General features: G+C 33.4%; 3 protein-coding genes and 1 long non-coding RNA gene across 4 annotated transcripts; all 4 read left to right on the forward strand.

Moving 5' to 3' along the window:
* The first annotated feature begins 553 nt into the window (after nucleotides 1-553).
* LOC114727549 (uncharacterized) lies at nucleotides 554-1615 on the forward strand. Its single transcript, XM_028914251.1, has 2 exons — nucleotides 554-902; nucleotides 1083-1615. Exons 1-2 carry the CDS (start codon nucleotides 554-556, stop codon nucleotides 1613-1615), a joined length of 882 nt encoding a protein of 293 aa, XP_028770084.1.
* A 1841-nt stretch (nucleotides 1616-3456) lies between these two features.
* Nucleotides 3457-3878, forward strand: LOC114727534 (uncharacterized). Its single transcript, XR_003738588.1, has 3 exons — nucleotides 3457-3506; nucleotides 3642-3689; nucleotides 3780-3878. It is a non-coding gene; the product is annotated as an uncharacterized LOC114727534 (long non-coding RNA).
* Nucleotides 3879-3883: 5 nt separating this feature from the next.
* LOC114727550 (uncharacterized) lies at nucleotides 3884-4920 on the forward strand. Its single transcript, XM_028914252.1, has 2 exons — nucleotides 3884-4210; nucleotides 4306-4920. Exons 1-2 carry the CDS (start codon nucleotides 3884-3886, stop codon nucleotides 4918-4920), a joined length of 942 nt encoding a protein of 313 aa, XP_028770085.1.
* A 9006-nt stretch (nucleotides 4921-13926) lies between these two features.
* On the forward strand, nucleotides 13927-16343 carry LOC114727551 (uncharacterized). The gene is made up of 3 exons (XM_028914253.1): nucleotides 13927-14281; nucleotides 14474-14977; nucleotides 16204-16343. Exons 1-3 carry the CDS (start codon nucleotides 13927-13929, stop codon nucleotides 16341-16343), a joined length of 999 nt encoding a protein of 332 aa, XP_028770086.1.
* Nucleotides 16344-21124: the final 4781 nt, after the last annotated feature.

Below are 21124 nucleotides of genomic sequence, written 5' to 3' on the forward strand. Positions count from 1 at the left end.
ATGTTTTAAATTTCTTAAACCACAAGAATTAGTGAGATTACAGTGATGAGGAGCAAGAGGTATTACAATATTTAGATATAGGCATTGTGTTCAAGGCTATATATTAGTATTTGTTTAGATGTAGCGCACTTAATGATTATTCAATTCCGTACGTTCAGATATAAAATGGTGACCTTAAAGAAGATAACAAAATAAAACTATTTGCATTTAAAAATAAATTTATCAATATAATTCCACTTTGATTATGAGTACTTACTTCACAGCCTGGGTTATCCCAAATAGACGGATTATTATGTGGTCGAGTATTATTATTCTGAATGTCAGATTAATGTTTGCTTCTTCCTTTTTGGCCACAGATTAGTGCTTACTACTTCACAGGAGGGAAGGTGTATATAGCCAAGTTCAACTGGTATGTAGTGTGTATGATTGATCTCTGTTCCTTTCAACTGAAAATAGTTGTAGTTATGAAGAAATATTGGCCATTAATTGGTAGAAATATTATTACATTAGAGTATCATCACCATGGACCTGCAGAAACAGCTTTAATTGAGTTATGGAAGCGAGGCGCAATTTTAACGACATAGTTGCAGAGCCACTCACGGAAGACAGCAGTGAAGATTGGTTCGAATGGGTTAAGAACTATCTAATATCTCGAGATCTTTGGACAGTGACAAGCAGTAGTAGCGCCAGACCAGAGAGATATCGTGTCAAAGATTTTGCCAAATGGAGAAGAAAGAATGCCGCAGCATTACATGTCATTCGTATCTCTTGTGGGCCTCACAATCAGTCTCTTATAAGAGGGCTCTCTGAAGCCAAACGTGCATGGGACATTCTCTATGATACCTACAATAATGACTATGCACTCTCCCCTGCAACGGCCTCTGCACCGGCCTCTCCTCCAGGTCAGTCCCTTGTATATTTCATTAGCGGTATATGTGGAAAAATCCTTTAGTAATTAGGGCACCAGCTCTCTCACAAGAGTCATCTCCACAAAATTAATTTACTCAAAATATACGGTCCTTCTTTATTTGTAAGGCTACTAACAATTCTCTCATTGCCCTCCTACTCAAAATATAATTCAGCGGTGATTACAGAGTTAACGGAGGCAGAAGGATTAGAGATGAGTAATATGCTCAAGGCCATAGCTGAAAACAACTGGTCGGTTGCAAAAGCATGCATTGATCGCTATCCTCAGGTATTGGACGTAAATTTTGCTACTTCAATGGGCGAAACACCTCTTCATGTGGCTGCAAAGTTTGGGCGTCTGGGCATAGTAGAGGAGTTGGTGAGATTAGTTCCTGAAGAATATCTGGAGATACGCGATGCTTATTATAACAATACTCCGCTTGCAATAGCTGTTTCACATAGTGAACTCATCCCGGTTGCAGCATGCTTGATCATCAAAAATAAAAAGGCACTTGCAATTCCAACTCTTTCCGATTGGGAGATTCCTGTTACCCGGGCTTTTTATTCTGGCCGCAAGGAAATGGGACGTTATCTTTATCGTGTCACTCCTTTGGAAGTCTTCCAACCAGAAAACGGTACTGTGGGGCCTCAGTTCCTCCACGCCTGTTTGAGATGTGGAGAATTAGGTAGCATAACTACTCTTAGATGAATAATTTTATACACAGAGCAATAATATATGCGTTTCATTTTCATTTGGGTTAAGGTATATTTTAGTCCTGAAAGTTTTCAGGAAGGAATTATAGGTGTCCAGAAATATTTTTTGAAGCAATGTGGCTTCAGAAGTGGCAAACTCGTAGCAAGGTCGTCATATTTCAACGGAGTTGAACGGTCAACTGTTAGTTGACCAATTTGTGTTGAGGTGGATCTGCCATATAGGATAGTACGCCACGTAATAAAAGTGAAATACCAAACATGTCCCTTTCTTCTTCCTCCTCCACCACACGTTCTTTGGGAAGAAACCAAAAACAAATGTAGATCTGAATATTTCCGGGCTTACCTTCATCCCTTACTGTTCAAGCTCTTGCTCTGTTTTTATGTTTTTTTTAAAAAATATTTCTGGGTTTATATTCATGTTTGCTGTTTGGTTTTGAATTTGGATTTCAAAATCTATTGTGAATTTTTTGTTGATTTTAATTAATGAAGTTCATAATAGTGAGCCTTCTGTATTTGGAGAGCTATTGTGAAGAGCTGAAGATACCCATAAATATCATAATCAATCCAAACTGCCATTGCTGTGTGAAATTTTGGCCGACACTGGTGCTATGCCAGAGTCTCTTTGATGATCTTAAAATTTCTCTATGACATGCTTGAGTCTCCCGTATGAATGGCATTTTGAAATACTCCAATTAGTTGAGACTTGAGTCTCCTGAAGCGATTAAGAGCAAAGATACGAAGGTTGCTGTAGGTTGTCGAGGAGGATAGTGAGAATAACTAAGAGCAGGGGCACGAATATCTAGAAAGAAGATGAAGAAGCCATGGAATGATCTAGACTAAAATTCTCCATGGTGCGGATGGTGATGATGAAGGGTAGAGATTTGCATTTTTCTAGATTCGTTTTTCTTCTCATATTCGTTAATTGTTGATCTGGGTTTACAGTTTTTTTTTATGGGACTGATGATAATGATGCAGGGGAAAGGTTTCTTTTATTTTTTTTCCAGTAAGGATTGTGATGATGTGGCATGTTATGTGACATAATATTTAGTATGACACATCCACCTCAGTACAAATTGGTCAACGAAAACTTTCAGTACAAAAATGTCATTTTACCCTTTTCATTTTCCCCCGTCAGTTTATACATGTGGCCTTTTTCCATTTCTCATACTGTATGATGTTGGTGCATAAATAGATATTGCCTTGGATTTGCTCCAACGATGCAAGGAGTTGCTTTTTACTACTGACGCAAACAAGCACCCAACAATTCAGAATATTGCACTGTTAAGTCAACTTCTGGACATAAGTCAACTTCTGTTCTGGAAGCGATGGCTGTATCACTGTTAGTGCATATTATTACTTTAATTACTTTCTACTACTCTCTGTTTTTCCCTACAATTTTCTTTATGCTGTTTGCTCATTTTGATTATGACGATGAGGATAAAGATGGTGAAGATGAAGTTATTTTAACTGCCACTGGTATTCATCTGCTAAGGCTCTTTGAAAATTTGGTGAAACGTTTATGAAGTGTTTCCAAAAATAATGTTGGCAAAATTCCAAAAATACAATTTATGCAATTAACTCTCAATTTAATGGAAAATATTATCTCTTACTTTATTATTATTTTTTTGCAACTATTATTTCTGTCTTTATGTTTCATTCAAAACAATCCCTCAATTTATTAGGAGGTGGCGGCAATTAATTGACACTATTTATGTAATTTACTTGTAGTTTCTAGTTATTTGTTGCAATATTATTCGAAGAAGCTTATGTGTTCCATTTCTTTGGTCACATTTGGGTGGAAGACATCAAAATACCATCAACCACAACCACTAGGCATTTCTACGTAGATATTCAGCAAGAAGGCGAGAGCAACCAAGCTGGTCAAGGTACAAAATTCTCTCTCACTTTAGAAGATGAAATCAAGTAATATTATATAACTATTATTATAGAACATCGATTATACAATGTAAAGTTACGTTTTTCAATATATTCATTATACATACCAAAATCCATGTCAACAGGCCTAGGTCTATTCCATTGGCCCATCTCCAGCATCTACAATTTGTTAGGTACGTAAGTGTCCCAAAAAGTGGCCCGGCCCAGAACTTAAATTAGATGCCTTTAATATTTTAATTCTATTTGATTTACGAATGGTGCAGGAATCAAGAAAATATATGAGATGAAGGTGCAGCATGCAAAAGCAGCTGAAATTCTAAACTTAGTTTGTGAGAATCTGAGACATTTGAATAAAGCAAAGAAGAATATGTTTGAAAAAGCACTGATATCTGTATCTAAAGTAGAGAATGTTGAGTTTTTGTTGCGAGTAACAAAGGCAAACACAGAATTAATAACGCTACTCAGTTGTGGTGGTTCAAACTTGCCCATTTTCTTCCATGCTGTTAAATATCGTAGAGCTGAGATTTTCAACCTCCTTCGTGGTTTTCGCTTTAAGAATGTGGTGGCGTCAATAGTTGATGGCGAGACCTCAAATACCTTGCTGCATGTGGCAGCCCTGTTGGCTCCTTCTTCCTACCTTAATGGCATCCCTGGTGCCGCATTACAGATGCAGAGAGAACTGCAATGGTTCAAGGTTATTAAGAAGTGAAATTTAATGCTTTTAATTTCCTTCGATACTTTGTGTCTTTCATTAATTGCTTATTATGTATTTATTTTCTGTAAGCATAGGCTGTTGAGAGTATGGTGGATCCTGTAGATAGGCTAGCTGTAAACAAGATGGGGCTGAACCCCATAGAATTATTCAGAGAAAACCACACAGACCTGAGGACTGAAGGAGAAAAGTGGATGAAGGAAACAACGTCTTCTTGCTCGGTTGTTGGGGTTTTAATTGTTGGCATCATGTTTGCTGCAGCTTTAACAGTTCCCGGAGGAAACAATGAGGATTCAGGGTACCCAATACTTATGAAGGAGAAGTTATTTAAAGTTTTCTTAATTTCAGATGTACTTTCCTTGTGTTCGTCCACTATATCTCTTCTCACATGTTTAGGAATCGTCACATCACGCTATGCAGAAGAAGACTTCCTTTACTCGCTTCCTACAAAATTGATAATAGGTCTTTCTATGCTGTTTCTTTCTATTGCAACCATGATGATTTCCTTTTTAGCAACCATAATGATCATGGTGCAATATAATTTTTCACGTTTATGGGTTATTGTAATTGTTACTGTGGTTGCTGGTGTTCCAATAACCCTCTTTGTATTATTACAATTCCCTCTTCTTGTTGAAGTATTCTTGTCTACTTATGGTCCAGGCCCCTTCAAGAAGGTGGATGAGTGGCCATGAACTGTGCATGTAATTATTTCACATCTTAGCATAGTATGTATTATTTCCTAGAGGATGAAATTAAATATGTACTTTATATATTTTCTGTTGAATAAGAAATTTCTGATCCCCTTGAATCTTGTCACGTAAATAAAGCATCTGGTTTTATTTTTAGCCTAATCGTATCATCATGCTTTGCACATCTAGATGAGGTGAACAACGTTAGGAGCTCATTATTGAATCTGCAAGAGGGTCCGTTTTCATGGCCATCTGCAAGCTTCATGTATGTGTTTGTACGCAGAGTAGGTTTTCACCGTAGGTTCCGATTTTGTTGTTAAAATACTGTCACATAAATATATTTTATAGAAGATCCTATTGTCCTTTGACCATTTTTCTCCTATTATTTTCGGAATGTCTGACTTTTCTTAATTATTTAATAATGAATTATTCCAGCAAATTCCAACAAAAGTGATGAGGTGCATGTGGTGACTGCTCAACAGTTAAACTTCGATTTGATTCCCACCGGTAAACCGCTGTAACTTGTCAACAAATTGATCCGGTGGGACCGCCAGCCACTGCCCCAAAAGTATAAGGCTTGAGTCTAGCCTTAACATATTTACGCCCATATATTTTAATTATATAAAATTAAAATAAGAAATTAAAATAATTTGAAAAAGATCCACCGTCTCTGATCATAATTGTTTCCTATTTCATTTTACACAATTTTCTACCACCATTTAGGAAAAAATAAAAAATTAGATAAAAATTCAAATAATATGAAAACGCAGCACAATCTTTCATTCACGTACTTGTGTTAATAAAGAAGCATTATTTATGTTCACCCAAAAAAGAGGAGCATTATTTATGAAAAAACTTTGTAGCAATGACAAATTAAAACCGGCAAAAACTGTTTCGTTTTAATTTTACCCAACTGTTTCAGGTTGTTGGAGGAGAAAAATAAATTTTGAACTCTCTTAAAACACTGAAAGATTTGTTTTATATATGAAGTAAAACAACAGTTATATGTAGTTGTTTTTAAATGTCAGAAGCATGATTGAATCAACACAGATAAAATTAAAAAAATTAATTTGTATGAAATATAATATTAGTATAATATGAATATCTGATACATTAACTTTTTATTGAACGAAAACTGAAAATAAAACGAAACTACCAATAATATTTTTGATTATTATGGAAAACACATAACAACAATTTCTTAAGATATAGAGATTATTACTATCCTCAATTTTTAGTTATTTATAGTATTATTCAAAAATAAAAGTGATTATGAAGAATGTTTAATATAATTCGAGGAATAACAAGATTTTTTTTAACGTAATTAAGTACATCGATACCTTTCGGCTAAAAAAATTACATTAAAACCTATTAATTAATGGTTGAAATAATAAAAAGTTTTGTTATTTTAAGTTATTTCTAATTAAAAATAATTGTATTGAACAAGGGCACATATTCTGTTTAATTTGCACAAATTCAAACAGGCACAAACAGTCAAATGTGATGCATAATTTTAGAACTTTGGTGCAAAAATTACTAAAAACAAGATTTGCATAACAAGATGGGGAAATTTCTATAACAGGAACTTCCAAATTACTAAATCTCAAATAAAAAATTCCTACAAAAATGTGTTATTATTTAGTAGTAAAAAAACTGAGTTAAGATGTATTCAACACTCCGAAATATTTTCTCGGATGTGTCTAGCTCTCTAAAATATTTTGTAGTACATTCAGTACCTTGAAGTGTTTTCTCGGATATGTCCAGCACCGTGAATTTTTTTCTGCATCTAACATCTCAAAATATTTTTTTTAGATGCATCCAATGTCCAAAAATATTTTTTGGTGCATCCAGCATCAAAGCAAAAAAAAAAATTTCAGAATATTGGATACACCTAAAAAATACTTTAAGGTGCTAGATGCATATAAGAAAATATTCCAGGATACTAAATGCACTTTAACCCAAAAACTATTAAAGTATAGGAAACAATTCTGATTTGAGATTAGTAATGTTTATGTTCCTTGTGTAAGATTTTCTCTAGAAGATATGCCGCATTTTAGTGAATTGATAATCTTCAATTCAAGTCCAAGTCGGTTGCTTCACCAATGCTTCAGATTATGCCACGTCAGCGTTCCCCCGTCTCTTAGACACGTTTGCCTTCTGTTTCCATTCCCTTCTCTTTCTTTTTTTCCTCCCCCCCCCCCCCAAAAACCATTTTCCTTGTTCTTGCCTGCTTGAGATCTACTGGGTTCAATTTAAAGGAAATTAAAAAGCATATGGTGCTTTCATTCCTCCAGGGAAAGAATAGACTCAAGCCCACAGTTATATAATACTTTCTTGTGCAAACGTTGGTTAGACCGGCCGGTTTTAGTTTTAAATGCTCTCATCTAAGGTGTAGAAGCTAATTAAAGATTGATTTTAATTCTAAATATATAATTTTAATACACTTTATCTCTCATATTTATTATTTCTTTTTAAACTACCTGAATTGATTGATACTCACTCGATTAGCAGTATTACCAATCAAATTCAAATAGATACAAGACATATTCTATACATGTGTATTTTAGAAAAAATCATGTCAATAATTAGTAATCATTAATTAATTTATCCAATTTTCTTAATATATTCAAATTAGTAGTTAAGTAGCTTTTGCATTAAAAACTCAATGAAGAGCATTAAATATTTTGAACCATAAGAAATAATACGACAATGACTATAAATTTAAAATGCGTCTGGAGTAAGTGAACTATGAGGCAACTGCAAAAGAAGATACAATATGGTAGTTAAGAAAGTTGAGTTGTTCCCCAACATCACTATCTTTTTTAATGCGTACATGCTTTTTCAAAGGAAAAGTCAAGTTTGTTTTCTTTTTCTTTTTCTTGGTGGTAACATATCACGATCTTTTTCTTGATCCTCTATCATATATTGAATATCTTAAACCATACGAACACGTAAGGAATAGATAAACGAAAAGTCAGTGAAGAGTCAGTGAAGTGCGAGGGCAAGCTGAAAAAGAAGTAACAAGCCACTGCCATCACAAATTCACGTGGAGGAAGAAAGAAGTAAGCGCAATTAATCTTTGTTTATTTTGCTGAAATGTGTATTTTATTTTCACAAACTGAAAGAATTGATGATTAAATACAGTGATGAGGGGAGAGAAGTACAAGATTTAGATTTGAGTATTGTGTTGGGGCCATGTTATTAAAAACTTCCAGCGTATCTTCTTTATGTCTAGAACAAAATTAAAGCATGTTTCAGTATTATTATTAGGCAACACCTGAGCCAATTCCTAGCTGAACCTCGATACCAGTACTGGGTGCCAACTCATTGGATTCACTCATTCTCATTTGATTTATCTATATCCTTCCTCTTAATTATGCATATGAATATATATTTTAAATTTTTAATGCATATGTGCTGGTTGTTGATTCCAGTGATGCAGGCAGACGAATTAGAGATGGCTAATTTGAACAAGGCCATATTTGAGAACAACTGGTTCGAAGCAAAAGCAGTCATTGATCGCCATCCTAAGGTATTGGACGTAGAGTTTGGAGTTTCAAGAGGCGAAACACCTCTTCATGTAGCTGCAAAGTTCGGGCATGTGGGCATAGTAGAAGAATTGACGCAACTAGTAGAACCAGAATATCTTGAAATATGGGATTATTATGGCTATACTCCACTTGCAACAACTGCCAAATATACGGGATCCATTCCAATTGCAAAATGCATGATAAACAAAAATAGCAATGCACTTATAGTTGAAGCTCAGCGGCCTTGGCTGATCCCTGTTACCTTGGCTTTTTTCTGTGGCCGCAACAAATTTGGACGTCATCTCTATTCTGTCACTCCTTTGCAAGTCCTCAAAGCAGAAGACGGCTCTGCTGTGGGTCCTGGGTTTCTCCGAACCTATTTGAGAATTGGAGAATTTCGTAACATAATTTTTAGATATATAATTTCATTCGCAAAGCACAATATATGTTTTGGGGAAAAATTGCACACAATAACCCTTGGATTTTCCTTCAACTATATGGGCTTTCCTTTTATTTTTATATTCTCCTATCCTAAATACAAGACTCATTTTTATTTAGAACCAGAGGAATACCGTGTTTCTATTCATCCTGAAAATAGGGATGTCTGTATAACTTAACAACACCGTATCCAGCAGATACGTGTGCTTTATTCTTTGTTTTTTTTTTTTCCGAGTGTCCCTCCAATTTAGATTAAATAATATAGCAGAGAAACACAAGGTTCAAGAGCTTATTAGTACTATACCTTAAACAATAACATGGGTGAAATTGGAAAGTAGCCATTAATGAGTTATGTGGTTGGAGACTTATATTGAGAATAAAAAATTGCCTCTAGAAAATGCCCTGTACTAAAAACCAAAGGGAGTTAGGAAAATCCACTATGTATAGAACACGTTGGAAAGTGTAAACAACAAGTTTGCCAAGAGTTTTAGGTATAGTTTTGCGGGAACTCTAAATCCATAATTATATGCATTTAGGAATGTGTAAGTTCTTTGACTAAAAATTAAAAGACTCCTCCTTTGCTTCTCTCTTCCAAGCTTATCCTTTAATTTAGTTAATTTTGTCATTTTGCAAGATGATTGCTTCAAGATTTTCCAAAATCTATCTTCTTAATCACTTGCAGCGGACAATAACTCTAGCCTACATATATTTACAAGTAGTGTCGTCTTCTGATCGATAGTTCATTGTTATAGTCATTGTGAGCATAATAACAATACTCCCTCCATCCCATATTATAAGCAACTTTGTACTAGATTACGTAAATCAAAGTAGTAATTAAAATTAGTTAAAAATAATAAATATGTAAAAATTAAAAATTCTCTCCAAAATACCCTCATTTATGATTGGAGAATAATGAAAGAGAAAGAATGGTAGTTGTTGCTTATATTATGAAAGAGAGAGAATGGGAGGATTATTTATTAAGGATAAAATAAAAAATTTGTTATAAAAATTTAAGACAACTATTAAAAATTACTTATATTCTAGGAAAAGATGAAGATGGTAATTGTTGCTTATAATATGGGACGAAGGGAGTATTACTTATTATAACTACCCTCCATCCAACAATAACATAAGATATCTTCTGAAATTTTTCATGGTCCATTATTAGGCTCTTTGAAAATTTGGTGAAACGTTTATGACGTATATTTCCAAAAATAATGTCGGCAAAAAAATTCTAAATATATTATTTATGTAATTAACGCTCAATCAATCGGAAGATATTATCTTTGACTTTTTCATAGAAAACAATCCCGCAATCCATTAGGAGGTGGCGGTAATTAATTAATACTATTTATATAATTTACTTGTGCTTCTAGTTTTTCTTAATTCTATTTATAAATAACCTTATTAAATTTTTAACATAAATATAATAGTTTGTCCAGTATTTATTATAGTGTAGATAGTTTATTTTTAGATATAGTATTTCTACTAAATAGGGATAATATTGAAAAATTACTATATTTTAAAGGATGAGTTAATACAATTTAATTTTTTTCAGTTTGTTTTTGTTGTTGGATGAATTGTGTATTTTAACTTCTCAGTACGCAAGAATTGGTGATTATAGTGATGAGTTGAAAGAGGTACAAGACTTAGATATGGGTATTTTGTGTTTAAGTTTAAATCATGGTGGGGCACTATATGATTATATAACAATCATGGTCGGTCTTCCTACATTATTTCCGTCCATTATAACCATCTATTGAATAAAAATTCTCCTCGTGAATCTTAATGTGTAATAAACCAACTGCTTTTATTTTTAGCCAAAGTCTGATTTGCGGATATCAGCCCATATTTAGAACATGCACGGCTGTGTCCATCAGAGCCTTTCTAATTAAACAGAGTATACCCGCTGACAGAACACAACGAGATTCCATCATATCCCACGAAGTTCTTTCTTAACAGGAGTAAAATTGATCAGATTAAAAAAATTCTTCACTCGCTTTATCAGCTTCATATATATACACCCATTACTTCTGATCCTAAATATAAGATCTAGTTTATAACGTAAATTAAAAAATACAAATTAAAATTATAGAATAAACTAATTTTTATTTAAAATCAGAAGTTGTGTCCGTGTATATATATTTAAAGAAGTATGTAAATATTTTATAAAATATCCATGTCAACAGGGCCAGGTCTACTCCGCTCATCTCCAGCCAGCATCTATAATTTGTGTTCTTAAGACATTGAAAGATTTCTTTTATGGGGGATAAAAACGGTCATAAGTATTTAATTTTAAACATCAAAAGCGTGACCGAACGAACATAAATTCAATGCACTAAAATAAGAAATTCATTTATACTGAATATAATATTGCTAGAATATGAATATTGGATACATTAATTACTTATTGAATAAAAACTTCAAATAAAATGAAATGACCAACATTGATTATTAAAAAAATGCATAACAAATTTTTTAAAATATTGAAATTAACAATACTCTCAACGTTTAATTATTTACAGTATCATTTATAAATAATGTTTAATAGTTTAACTTGTGAGTAATTAAAATAATTACAGACTTACAGCCAATAAGTGCATATGTTCAAATCTGAGCCGTTATCCTTTCCGCCCGCCAACGCTCCAAAGCATGCCACGTCATCCAGTGTGAAAACGTTTTCCACGTTAATAGTGTGCTCATCCCTTTGAACAGCATTATAAACTTATCAATTTGGATAATCACATCTTATTTTGATGGTCTACGTTTAATTTTTTATTTATTCAAAATACTTATTTTAATATATATAAAATAAAATAGAGATAACCTCCTAATTATATTTTTTAAAAAAATAATTTTTATTTAAAAATAATTAATTAATTATTTTAAATATTTATTGTTTAAATTAGATATAAACTGCAGAAATCGGATAAGTTTAAGAAGTTATGTTTCCTGATTGGACTCATTTAGAACAGCTTACAAATAGTTTTTTAATAATGATTTAAAGAATACAAGACAAGTATTTGAGAGGAGTTTTACCTTGAAACGTACGTATAAGAAATTTTTTAAACCCCCAAACAGGCCCTTAAGGTTTATCGTGCTCATGGTTGTATAGATAAATAACTTTTCTCTCCCTTTCCCTCATTATCTCTCGTCCTCAGTTTCGAAAGCCTCTCACACTCATTCTCCTCTCCGCCGGTCGAAAGCAGAGCGTTGCAGCCTCTTCACTTTGACATCCGTCAGATCTTCACTATCACATCCGTCGCATCTCCACCGTGAACGCCGTCCAGTGCTGGGACCCTAAATATGCCATTTGTAATGCAGTAGCAGTCAGTCCAGTGATGCGCACAATGAAGGAGAAGCCGATGGTTTGTTAGTTCCCTTTTGCTGTTCCCAACCTACTGGTTTGGGCTCCTCCACTTACCCATCAGTCTAAGGCTTCTCACCAGTCGCATCGTCGCGTGTTCGATTTCGCGTCTGCATATCTAAGCATCTTGTATTATTGGTTGATTCCCCTCCACGACCCTCACCAGTAACGTTTCGGGGTTCTCTTATTCGATTGCCAAAATTGATTGTGCGTTTTATTCTCCCTTGATCCCATCTTGATTATTTACTGCTGAGATTCTTAATATTTCTTTTCTGTATGATACTCAAGACCTATTTAACTATTTAATTAATTTGATTAAATTAAAAAAGTTAGATAAGATAGTTGATTATAAAAAATATAACATGTTTTTTTTAAAATATCATAATTATTTTTTTAATATCCTCTTTTTTTTTTTTGCTTGATTATGGTTCTGTGAAATTCATAAGAATAATTTAAAAAATTAATAAATATGAAAAATATGTCTTATATTTAGGATCAAAATCAACTTAACAATTAAATTGGAGGAGTATGAATTAAGGTTTTAAAATATATTTCAGTATTTAAATTCCGTTTTTTCATATTAAAATAATTCAAATTAATTGTATTGTTTAAATTTATTTTTATCATTTTTTATTGTTTAAAAAAATTTATATCTATTTTGATAATTTTATAAATTAAACTTATTTTTTAATCATAATCCAAACAATCTTCTACTCCATTTAATTTTTATAAATTAACTTTTATAGAATCTAATCCAAACATAATTTATATCACTTAATTTAATTTTTACCCAATCTAATTTTTCTAAAAAAAATAAATTAAAAATAAGTTATTTTTTCATCCTAATCCCAACAAACCCAAATTATTGGATTCTGATTGTCATGGCCACAGATATCAAATAAAGATGTAAGCTCGCGTCGTGGCAAGAGAGAAGATAAGATAGCACGTTGGATTACCGGCTCCTTTCCACTTCACCCACTTTGAAAAGGTTTTCCGCTATACTTATTTTTTGCCTTTAGAAAAAGTTAAGCACTCCTTTTCTTTTCCTTTTGGCAACACATCAATTCAATTATGCTTTCTTCTTACTTAGTGCTCTTTTCTTTTTTCTTTTACCTTTCATGCATTAGTACATTTCAATTTGCAGAATATTAAAAGGATAGTGATTAATTGAAGTTCATAGCTATAATGGTGGTTTAATAAATTTTAAAGTTTTAAGTTCATAATTTGTGCTTATTTAATATTTATAAAACTTATTATTTTATAGTTTTTTAAGTTATTTTATAAAACTTAAATTAATATTTCAATGGTTATAGATCTGTCATCATGATATAAGCGGCCTGAATTTTGCTACCTAGGGCTTTGAAAATTAATATTTTATAGTTTGGATGACTCGTGTGTTCTGTTCCGAAAAGTGGCACCTGGTGGGGGCAACACTTTTGAAAATTTGAATTTTGAAAGTCCATTTGGAAATTAGAGGTATGATTAATGCTTACATTTTCTTTGTTGGTCAATAATTAGCGCTTACTTTGCGACCTGCATCATTCCACCATAATCATATCATGTGAAAATATTCCAAAAAACTATCCATTTTATTTATTATTAGTATTATTTTGTGCTGATTAGGAGGCTCAAATTTTCACCGTCTGCAACATAGCAGCTTTAGTTAATTGAGCTATGGAAGGAAGCCGCAATTTTAACGACATAGTTGCAGAGCCACTCACGAGAAACAGCAGTGCTGATTGGTTCGAATGGGTTAAGAACTATCTGATATCTCGAGATCTTTGGGAAGTGACGAATAGTAGCGCAAAACCAGACGAAGATGATTTGGAAGGGTTTCCTAAATGGAGAAGAAACAATGCTGCAGCATTGCACGTCATCCGTATCTCTTGTGGACGTCCCAATCACTCCCATATAAAAGGGGTCTCTAAAGCCAAAGATGCATGGGACATTCTCTATGAGACCTACAATAATAATGCGCCGGCCTCTGCACCGGCCTCTGCAACGGCCTCTGCACCGGCTTCTCCCCGAGGTCAGTGCCTTATATATTTCATTAGTGGTATATGTGGAAAAATCCTTTAGTAATTAGGGCACCAGCTCTCTCACAAGAGTCATCTCCACAAAATTAATTTACTCAAAATATACGGTCCTTCTTTATTTGTAAGGCTACTAACAATTCTCTCATTGCCCTCCTACTCAAAATATAATTGAGTGCTGATTACAGAGTTAACGGAGGCAGAAGGATTAGAGATGAGTAATATGCTCAAGGCCATAGCTGAAAACAACTGGTTGGCTGCAGAAGCATCCATTGATCGCTATCCTCAGGTATTGGACGTAGATTTTGCGGAGTCAATGGGCGAAACACCTCTTCACGTGGCTGCAAAATTTGGGCATCTGGGCATAGTAGAGGAGCTGGTGAGATTAGTTCCAGAAGAATATCTGGAGATACGCGATGCTTACTGGGGCAATACTCCGCTTGCAATGGCTGCTTCACTCAATGAACTCATCCCAGTTGCAGCATGCTTGATCAGCAAAAATAAAAAGGCACTTGAAATTCCATCTAATAAGTACGCTTGGGAGATTCCTGTTAACTCGGCTTTTTATTCTGGCCGAAAGAAAATGGGACGTTATCTTTATTCTGTCACTCCTTGGGAAGTCTTCAGACCAGACAACGGCGGTACTGTGGGGCCCCTTTTTCTCCAAATCTGCTTGAAACTTGGAGAATTAGGTAGCATAACTACTTTTAGATAAATAATTTTATACACAGCATAATAATATATGTGTTTCATTTTCGTTTCGGTTAAGGTATATTTTAGCCCTGAAAGTTTTCGCAAAGAAACTATGGGTATCCAGAAATACTTTTTGAAGCAATGTGGCTCTGGAAGTGGCAAATCGTAACAATGTCGCCATATTTGAACGGTGCTAAACGGTCAACTGTTAGTTGACCCATTTGTGTTGAGGTGGATCTACCATATAGGATAGTAAGCCACATAATAAAAGTGAAATACCAAATATGTCCCTTTCTTCTTCCTCCTCCACCACACGTTCTTTGGGAACAAACCAAAAACAAATGCAGAGCTGAATATTTCTAGGCTTACCTTCATCCCTCACTGTTCAACCTCTTGTTCTGTTTTTATTTTTCTAATATTTCTCGCTTTATAATCATGTTTGTTGTTTGGTTTTGAATTTGGATTTCAAAATCTATTGTGATTTTTTTTGTTGATTTTAATTAATAAAGTTGGTCATAGTGAGGCTTGTGTATTCGGAGAGCTACTGTGAAGAGCTGAAGATACCCACAAATATCATAATCAATTCAAACTGCCATTGCCGTGTGAAATTTTGGCCGACACTGATGCTATGCCAAAGTCTCTTTATGATCTTAAATATTCTCTATGACATGCCTGAGTCTCCCGTATGAATGGCACTTTGAAATACTCCAATTAGTTGAGATTTGAGTCTCTTGAATCAATTCAGAGTAAAGATGCGAAGGTTGCTGTAGGTTGTCGAGGAGGATAGTGAGAATAACTAAGGGCAGGGGCGCGAATATCTAGAAAGAAGATGAAGAAGCCATGGAATGATCAAAACTAAAATTCTCCCTGGATGCGGATGATGATGATGAAGGGTAGAGATTTGCATTTTTCTAGATTTGTTTTTCTTCTCATATTGGTTAATTGTTGATCTGGGTTTGAAGTTTTTTTTATGGGACTGATGATAATGATGCAGGGGAAAGGTTTCTTCTTCTTTTTTTTTTTTCCAGTAAGGACTGTGATGATGTGGCATCTTTTGTGACATAATATTTAATATCACAGATCCACCTCAGTACAAATTGGTCAACGAAAACTTTCAGGACAAAAATGTCATTTTTCCCTTTTCATTTTCCCCTGTCAGTTTATGATGTGGCATGTTAGAGCTTTTTTCCATTTCTCATACTATATGATGTTGGTGCATAAATAGATATTGCCTTGGATTTGCTCCGACGATGCACGGAGCTGCTTTTTGCTACTGACATAAACGAGGACCCAACAATTCAGAATATTGCCAGCTATATTCATCCTTCTCTAGACATAAGTCGACTTCCGTTCTGGAAGCGATGACTGTATCACTGTTAGTGCATATTATTAATTTCTGTTTTTCCCTACAATTTTCTTTATGTTGTTTGCTCATTTTAATTATACACTAGCCAAAATGGTGAATTATGATGATGAGGATAAAGATGGTGAAGATGAAGTTATTTTAACTGCCACTCGTATTCATCCACCAAGGCTCTTTGAAAATTTGGTGAAACGTTTATGAAGCTTTTCCAAAAATAATGTTGGCAAAATTCCAAAAATACAATTTATACAATTAACCTTCAATTTATTGGAAAATATTATCTCTGACTTAATTATTATTTTTTTGCAACTATTATTTCTAACTTCATGTTTCAAACAAAACAATCCCTCAATTTATTAGGAGGCGGCGGCAATTAATTGATTCTATTTATGTAATTTACTTGTACTTTCTAGTTATTTCTTGCAATATTATTCGAAGAAGCTTATGTGTTCCATTTCTTTGATCACATTTGGGTGGAAGACATCAAAATACCATCAACCACAACCACTGGGCATTTCTACGTAGATATTCAGCAAGAAGGCGAGAGCAACCAAGCTGGTCAAGGTACAAAATTCTCTCTCACTTTAGAGGATGAAATTAATTAATATTATATTACTATTATTATATAAAATAGATTATACAATGTAAAGTTACGTTTTTCAATTTATTCATTATACATACCAAAGTCCATGTCAACAGGCCTAGGTCCATTCCATTGGCCCATCTCTAGCACCATCAATTTGTTAGGTACGTAAATGTGCCAAAAAGTTTTCCCAGAACTTAAATTGGATGCCTTTAATATTTTAATTCTATTTGATTTACGAATGGTGCAGGAATCAAGAAAATATATGAGATGAAGGTGCAGCATGCAAAAGCACCTGAAATTCTAAACTTAGTTTGTGAGAATCTGAGACATTTGAATGAAGTAAAGAAGAAAATGTTTGAAAAAGCACTGATATCCGTACATGAAGAAGAGGGTGTTGAGTTTTTGTTGCGAGTAACGAAGGCAAACACAGAATTAATAATGCTAGTCATTTATGGTGGGTCCCGCTTGCCCATTTTCTTCCATGCTGTTAAGTATCGTAGAGCTAATTTTCAACCTCCTCCGTGGTTTTCAATTCAAGAATATGGTGGCGTCAATGGGTGAGAGCGCGACCTCAAATAGCTTGCTGCATGTGGCAGCCCTGTTGGCTCCTTCTTCCTACCTTGACAGCATCTCTGGTGCTGCATTGCAGATGCAAAGAGAGATGCAATGGTTCAATGTTAGTTAGAGGTGAAATTTAATGCTCTTTCCTTCGATATTGTGTCTTTTATTAATTACTTATTATGTATTTATTTTCTGTCAAAATAGGCCATCGAGAGGGTGGTGGATCCTGTACATAGGCTAGTTCTAAACAAGGACTCGTTGATACCTCTAGAGTGTTTCAAAAGAAACCACAAAGAGCTTAGGGCTGATGGAGAAAAATGGATGAAAGAAACAGCATCTTCTTGCTCAGTTGTTGGGGCTCTAATTGTTACCATCATGTTTGCGGCAGCTATAACAGTTCCCGGAGGGAACAATCAGAATTCAGGATACCCAATATTTATGGAGGAGAAGTTATTTGAAGTCTTTTTAATTTCAGATGCACTTTCCTTGTTTTCTTCCACAACTTCTGTGCTCACATTTTTAGGGATCCTCACGTCTCGCTATACTCATGAAGACTTCCTTTACTCACTACCCAAAAAATTGATAATAGGTCTTTCTACACTTTTTCTGTCTATTGCAACTATGATGATTGCCTTTTCAGCAACCATAATGATCATGTTGGAGTATCACTCATCACGTTTATGGGTTATTTTTTTTGTTTCTATACTTGCTAGTATTCCAATAATCCTCTTTGTATTACTGCAATTTCATCTTCTTGTTGAAGTATTTTGGTCTACTTATGGTCCAGGCCTCTTCAAGAAGAAGGTGGTGAGGTGGCCATAAACTGTGCATGTAATTTATTCGCATCTTGCTATATATGTATTATTTTTTGTTGAATAAAAATTTTTTTCTTGAAGCTTAATCGGTTAACAATGCAATTACTTATATTCAGAACATAAATATATATTGATGTAATTATCCCAAATTAATTGGATTAATCAATTGACAAGACTTGGCTATATATGTGCGGATGAATTATTTATTTTTAACGGGAACAAATCAGACGATGAAATGGGTCCAGCCCAAACCAAACCAAAGGCGTCACATAGGCCTAATACACTCATGGGCCCACGGTACTTTATAGTTACGCTTAAGAAAAAATTTAAAGAATGATGGAAGTCCTTCCCTAAAATTATTTATTAGGTTCTGTTATACTAAGATCTATGTAAGTACGTGCTTCACATCTTATTACTTCATGTATTTTCTGTTGAATAAGAAATTTCTGATCCCTTTGAATCTTATCATGTAAAGCACCATGCATGAACATTGATAATGTTGTGACTATAGCAGGAATACAGATGGGCCTATTATAGTTTGAATCCAAATAAGGTTGAACAATTTAAATTTAAATTAATAAAAAATTTAATCTTATTCGTGAGCATTTTTTTCATCAATAATAAGAAATAAAGTTATGGTTGAGATTTTTTAAATTCAAATTTAAGAGATCAAAATCATCAATGCAATAAACGGAAAATTTTATATTATTTTTTTAAAATATTCAATGATTAATATCACAAAAAAATTACTATCACTCCTTGGCTCTCTTGGTGTGTGAGAGAGTACCCCGTCAAATTAAAGCCTCAAAAATCAAGCTGCTAATGATCATTCCTTTCAAGATATCATTGATGACTGTTTTCATAAGTTTCGCACATATAGAGAATGTAAAAAGCTCTGCTAATTATGTAACTACATAGGGTCTTGAAATTATAAGATCGTTAATAATGGGTTTTCCAAAAAAATTAAAAATGGGTAATATGGTCATTTAAATAATCTTTAAAATCCCTATTTAGACTTATTTAATTAAAAAGGAATTTTTATTATTCAGATAACTATTTGGAGATTTTTAAATTTAGCTGTTATTTTTCTATCATTTTCCCAAATTTCAATTGTGCAAAAAGCTAGAGTTCAATTTTTTTAAATTCAAATTTTTTGCCAGATTTTATCAATTCAAATTTATGAGATTAAAATTATTAATATGTAAGATTTATTAAAATCTCCAATTAATTAATATGACAAAAAATCACAGTATGTGTGTGATAGAGAGAGAGAGAGAGAGAAGATCCGCGGGATCGTATAGTCATCCAATGTTACCGGAATGAGAGAGCAAGAGAGTAGAAGGAATAATAGTGAGACGAAACTGGGAGAGAAAACAATTGAGCTTTCTCATTGTCCCCCCCCCCCCCCGGCCAATCCACATGACTTCAACTTTTTGTTTTTGCCAGCATATGCCTTTAACTATTGAAGTAAAGAAATAAAGAAATAAAGAATAATATAATGACATTAATCATAAGAAACTTTCTCTGATCATTTATTGGAGAGGTTACATGTTTAGAACATTCAAGATAAATAATCCTAAAACTCAAGGTGATGGACATTTACACATGTAATGTTTATCCTCCCTCCAGTTCAAAATGTAACACATTAGTTAAGCTTTCTGGCAAATGAAGGAATATTGATTAAATTATTAATTTGTTTTAAATTAATAAAAGTTACCTATTTTACTCTTATTATGGAATGTGATAGAGAAATTCTTTCATCTCTTTTCTTCATTTAAAACTGTCTTTCCTTTTGCGATAAAAGCTAAAGATAAAAATTTATCATTAATTACTCTATCAACCTCTTAATTATATTTTGAACCAAAATTTTCTTCTAAAATACTTCTTATAATTTGGAGAAGAAGGAATAATAAATAGAATCGATAATGTTTTATTAAAATCCTTATTCTTCCTCCATTTTAAAATATAAATCTTTTTTTTTGGGTGAATAAAATATAAATCTTTTAAAATCGAAGTTATGCTTACAAATTTTTTTACCAAAAACAGGAGTGTGTATTATTAATCACCCAAAAAAAAAATCAGAGTACACGAGCAAATAGCCAAAACCAAGAAACGTAAAGAAGACCAAAAGAAAACTCACAGTACGACTTATCAGAAAAAAATTGACAAAAACTATAGAAATTATTGACCACATTACCAAATTTATCCTTAGTTAACGTGATGAATAAATTAAAGTTATTGAAGCAAGTAAGGATATATCAAAATAGTATTAGTAAATAATTCTTCTTTTTTCTTTGGCCGAGTAAATACTTCTTTAAACTTCTAGAAAGACATATAAAACACGAAAATGTTTAAGACTCACCATAATTTGAAAAAGAGGGATATTATTATGATGATTAAAATAAATACTCCTCATTTATTGGAGGATGAAATTAAATTATACTGTCAAAAAAACTTTATATTTTCTTGAAAGCCTAAAGCAACAATCATCTTGAAACAGAACTCGACCCGAGTGAATACATATGCTCCTGCCAGCTGAGATGCTAGGAGCTGCAAATGGTCTAGAACACTGTTGGAATCTGGGAATTAGGAAAGTGGAGGCATGTTGCGAGTAGGCAGGAGCCATCAACCTTTTTCTCTAGAATCAAGCCAATAATCATTCCTTTGAAGATACCATTGATGATACCATCAAAATTTTAGATTGTTTTCATAGATTTTGCATATAGAGAATGTAAAATGTAACTAATTAAACAGTGTCATGAAATTACTGATTTTTTCCCTTGATCTTTGTATTGTTTACCTTCGATTGTGAACGAAGTTT

This window comes from Neltuma alba, unplaced genomic scaffold (genome assembly GCF_004799145.2).
Source record: "Neltuma alba isolate B1F8T4 unplaced genomic scaffold, ASM479914v2 tig00012484_pilon, whole genome shotgun sequence".
NCBI lineage: Eukaryota > Viridiplantae > Streptophyta > Magnoliopsida > Fabales > Fabaceae > Neltuma > Neltuma alba.

Excerpts from the sequence above, each read along its gene's own strand:
- LOC114727550 (XM_028914252.1), top strand. The coding sequence starts at position 3,884 with ATGTTTGAAAAAGCACTGATATCTGTATCTAAAGTAGAGAATGTTGAG. Across the intron at positions 4,211-4,305 it reads GAGAACTGCAATGGTTCAAG|GCTGTTGAGAGTATGGTGGA; the intron begins GTTATTAAGAAG and ends CTGTAAGCATAG.
- LOC114727549 (XM_028914251.1), top strand. The coding sequence starts at position 554 with ATGGAAGCGAGGCGCAATTTTAACGACATAGTTGCAGAGCCACTCACG. Across the intron at positions 903-1,082 it reads TGCACCGGCCTCTCCTCCAG|CGGTGATTACAGAGTTAACG; the intron begins GTCAGTCCCTTG and ends AATATAATTCAG.
- LOC114727551 (XM_028914253.1), top strand. The coding sequence starts at position 13,927 with ATGGAAGGAAGCCGCAATTTTAACGACATAGTTGCAGAGCCACTCACG. Across the intron at positions 14,282-14,473 it reads TGCACCGGCTTCTCCCCGAG|AGTTAACGGAGGCAGAAGGA; the intron begins GTCAGTGCCTTA and ends TGCTGATTACAG. Across the intron at positions 14,978-16,203 it reads CTTGAAACTTGGAGAATTAG|ATATTGCCTTGGATTTGCTC; the intron begins GTAGCATAACTA and ends GTGCATAAATAG.